Source organism: Euwallacea similis, chromosome 13, assembly GCF_039881205.1.
Source record: "Euwallacea similis isolate ESF13 chromosome 13, ESF131.1, whole genome shotgun sequence".
In the NCBI taxonomy this organism is placed as follows: Eukaryota; Metazoa; Arthropoda; class Insecta; order Coleoptera; family Curculionidae; genus Euwallacea; species Euwallacea similis.
In genome coordinates this window covers 4,538,496-4,542,371 of record NC_089621.1, presented here as the reverse complement: position 1 = coordinate 4,542,371, position 3,876 = coordinate 4,538,496, and the positions used below count along the sequence as shown (strand labels likewise).

At 36.4% G+C, this 3,876-nt stretch overlaps 1 protein-coding gene across 1 annotated transcript; it reads left to right on the top strand.

Moving 5' to 3' along the window:
- Window positions 1-225: 225 nt before the first annotated feature.
- Window positions 226-1,247, top strand: LOC136412959 (adult-specific cuticular protein ACP-20-like). The gene is made up of 3 exons (XM_066396237.1): window positions 226-509; window positions 565-636; window positions 684-1,247. The coding sequence occupies exons 1-3, from the start codon at window positions 495-497 to the stop codon at window positions 978-980; spliced, it is 384 nt and encodes a 127-aa protein (XP_066252334.1). The 5' UTR covers window positions 226-494; the 3' UTR covers window positions 981-1,247.
- The last annotated feature ends 2,629 nt before the right edge of the window (window positions 1,248-3,876 follow it).

Below are 3,876 nucleotides of genomic sequence, written 5' to 3'. Positions count from 1 at the left end.
TAATTTGAGGCTTCATGAAACCGCGTGTTTTCAATAAATAACTCTCCTTGTTTACAATAAAACGCTACTTTGTTAGGAGCAAAAAATCTAAACAATACCAAGGATCTATTTCAATGTTTCCACGGGAATTAGCTCGCAGCCAAGTTTTTAACAGCACATTAATTTGGCTCTTAAACTGGCTCATAACAGCAGTTATTTAATATTTAATTTATATCTAAAGAACAATTTTCCCGTGACGTATCTCAATTTTCAACATTCATAGTTGCAATTTCTTTCAACTTACCATTAACTATTACCTTATAGACTAAGCAATGCAGGCCAAACTATTGATAAAGAAAAAATTTCTAAGTCCTGTCGAATTTATGATGCAAATCCTTTTTTCCTCACCTGTTTGCTACAATTTATATTGCACGATTTCCCAAGTGCTAATTTATTGATACATATAAAAGCAGGTACCACTGCTCTTGCAGCAGTACGTTTTTGAAACCCCAAACATGAACTGCTTTGCTGTAAGTTCATACTTAAATCTTCAAAAAATTATATTTAAAATGAAAATATTCTCAGCTCCTTTTCATAGCATTCACAATCTCTGTTGCATCGGCTTTTCCTGGACACCATTCCAAAGATGACCACTCAGTAAGACCTTAAAAATCCCACTTCTTCTTTCAACAACTGCAACTTAGGTGCCCGCAAACTACCATTTTGAATACGGAGTTCATGACCCCCATAGCAAAGACCATAAATCCCAGGAGGAACACCGTCAGCATGGTGATGTCAGAGGTAGCTACACAGTCCACGATCCTGATGGGACCAAGAGGATTGTGGAATATACTGCAGGAAAGCATAAGGGATTCCAGGCTGTAGTAAAGAGAATTGGTACTGCCAAACACCCAGGAGCGCATGGAAAGCACCATCATCATGGAGAGGGTGGCAACAGCCATGTGGAGGTCACCCATTGGGGGCATGGATCTGGAAGATAAGGCTTTAGGGGATTTTTTGTAAGTTTGTTGCAAAATTTGTAAGGCTTGTGTTTGTATTGTAATTTAATTTGTCAGTGTAATTATCAGGGATAATTGCACAAGTGCGTCAAAGTTACTGAGAATTCTGTATGAAGGCTATTTGTCTAAAAATTTATGAGATTATCTTCGCATTTTAAAAGGCTTTTTTAGCTAAATATGAACATGAACGAATGAAGTTTTTTTTTCAGACCACAAGCATGAAAACTAATTTTGGTTGAGGAAATATTTTCTGTTTTGACGATAAACAATTTTATGCATATATAAAAAAATATACCAGTTTGAACCCATTTAGTGCCACACCTGATTTAAGCGTATCCAACGAGATTCTTGTGTATTTAAATTTAAATCCGTTCCAATATAGAAACAATAATTTGATCTAAGATAAATTCTTGGTTTACGAGTATATTTATAATAATTGTGCATTGACACTGTAAAATGCTTATTTTTAGTGTAATAGACATGAGTGTAGATCTTAATTGACACGTATTATTCTTGGCTACTTTGCAAAGTAATCGGTTTTGTACCTTAAAACCGACTACTAACAGTAGTCAAGTTATCAACATTCAAGTTTTTCTCATGGGACACTGTACATTATTGAATATTTTTAACTTACTAACTAAATGATTTAAAAATAACGACGAAAGATTTTATGCGGAAAATTTTTATGTTTTGCACAATTTCTGTGTGTAAAATTCGCTAAATGTTCTTTGCTTTTCGTTATCACCGGGTCGGAGTTCCTGACAAATTCCGAAATTTAAAGGGATAGTACCTTTGTTTGCGTAAAAAAACCAGTTGTTGATGTTGGGATATTTGTGATAATTGTCTTAAAGTCGTAAAAAAATTTACTAGGGCCGCATAAAAAAATATTGAGGATCGTTCTTAGCAAATGAAATTTCGCAGAACGAAACCGAGAACATCGTGTTAAAGCTTATAAAAAAAGGAATTGAAAAGTGGTTCGAGTTTTCATCTCTTACAATAATCGGGGGAAATAAAAAAAAAAAAATTAATTTCGTTTTCTTGGAAGTAACTGAAAACTGAAAAATAATTTTGTACCTTTGTTTACATCGGGAAACTCTTTCCTTCAATGCGCAATTAACCAAGCCAGTATCTATTGCCATTCGCACGATCCCCATGCTGGACGTTTTCACCTTGGTCACTCTGCATTGCGGCTTTTTAGATTCACCCCGTATTATCTTACTTATTTGTTGCCTTTTCATCGTCCAATGAATCTTTACACGGTTTTAAACTAAGAAGTTTCTTGTCATCGTCATAAACGCCTCTCGACAAGTCACTTCATTCGTACTACAAACCTAATTATAGCTGTTAATCACCTGTCAATAGTGCACCCAATTACCATCAACGTGTTCTATGACGAAACGTGAAATTTCCGCCCTTTGTAGGGCAAGCGATGCAGGAAGTGAAAGAGAGGCGATATTGCCTGCGGCCGCCGGTTTCATTCTTCTCCTGCAACCCCGCAGGCCTCCGGTCTATTGTGAAAAGGCACAAGGGGTGCGTATACGCGTACGATAACTCAACATTTATTCTCTTCGCTCTTTAACGGGGGTTCGTGGTATATGGCCTGGACATCCTATTTTAAAAGGGTGGGCAGGGCCGACTGAGACTATTTGCGGATCTAAGTTTGTTAGTGAAGGGAACAGTAAGCCTTTAGGCTAAGGGTTTTGATAAGAGTGTCTCGTTAAAGGGAAAATGAGATATAGTTTTTTTGAGAGGACAATAGACTTGTTAGTGAAAATTATTAATGGTGGGGATGCATTATACAGAATTGGAAAAATATTATTCCCACGAGCGGACGTTAAAGTGTCACTTTCCGCACTTAGTAGATAAACAACCCTCCTCATTTAGTTTCTTTGATGCGATCTCTTTCTTAAAAATATGCGAGAAGCTAACGACAAAACGAGAGTTTTGAGTTGAAACTTTCCCATATTTCCGCATTTTTAGATTTGTCTCCTAATTTTACAAATATTTCGTGTTCCACATTCTGTCCTAAAATGCTTTTGGGACATTTACCTTACTGTAAATTATAATGGTCGATCATAAAAAAAGACGCCTCAGACAGACGTTGAAATATCGGAGTAGGTCTTGCATAAATTCATCTATTCCCTGTTATCAATTAGACGTTCGATGATAAATCGCAAGTGACTTAATCACTGCCCTACGTTTACGGTTCACTGCCTATATAGTCGCAACCAAATTCCCAACAATGTATTACTTGGATTACTAGCTGCAAAAGAAAAGCAGCTGGGATAATCATTCTGAGTTAATCCATAATTCATCCTCAGGTTACCTGAGATCAATATCCAGATTTGTCAACCTACAAAGCTGACCGTTAGGCGCGGCCATTAAGACTTGAGAGTTTCAAGACCTTTCGAAATATTCCATCTCTCATTAATTCATAAAAGTGACCTCAAGTGGCCATATTCCACTGCTTTTTAGGTTCCTCTTTTTGCGTCGGAGAATCTTTGATGATACTTTCAATGAAAACACGATTCGAGTGGCTCTCACTTATCTCGTGTTAAAGTGGCCTGTTTTATAGTCTTAACTATTAAAACGCTCTTCAGTTTCGTTTTGTGCTTAAATTAATGGAAATCATATGCTTTCAGCTTTGAAACGCATTTGGGAACTGGCTTTTAATATATCCCTCTTTGATGTGTCAAAAATTTAGTACTAATTTGAATTAACTAGCCATGATGCAGACGTGAATATTGCCAGGAAGATCCAATATGCAGCACTTTTAGAATTGATACCTCTGAGCTATCTAAACCTCTATATTTTAGCTAAATCCTCTGTCACAATAATCCTGGATATGAGCTTGTTCCTGATTGATAAATATTAGTTT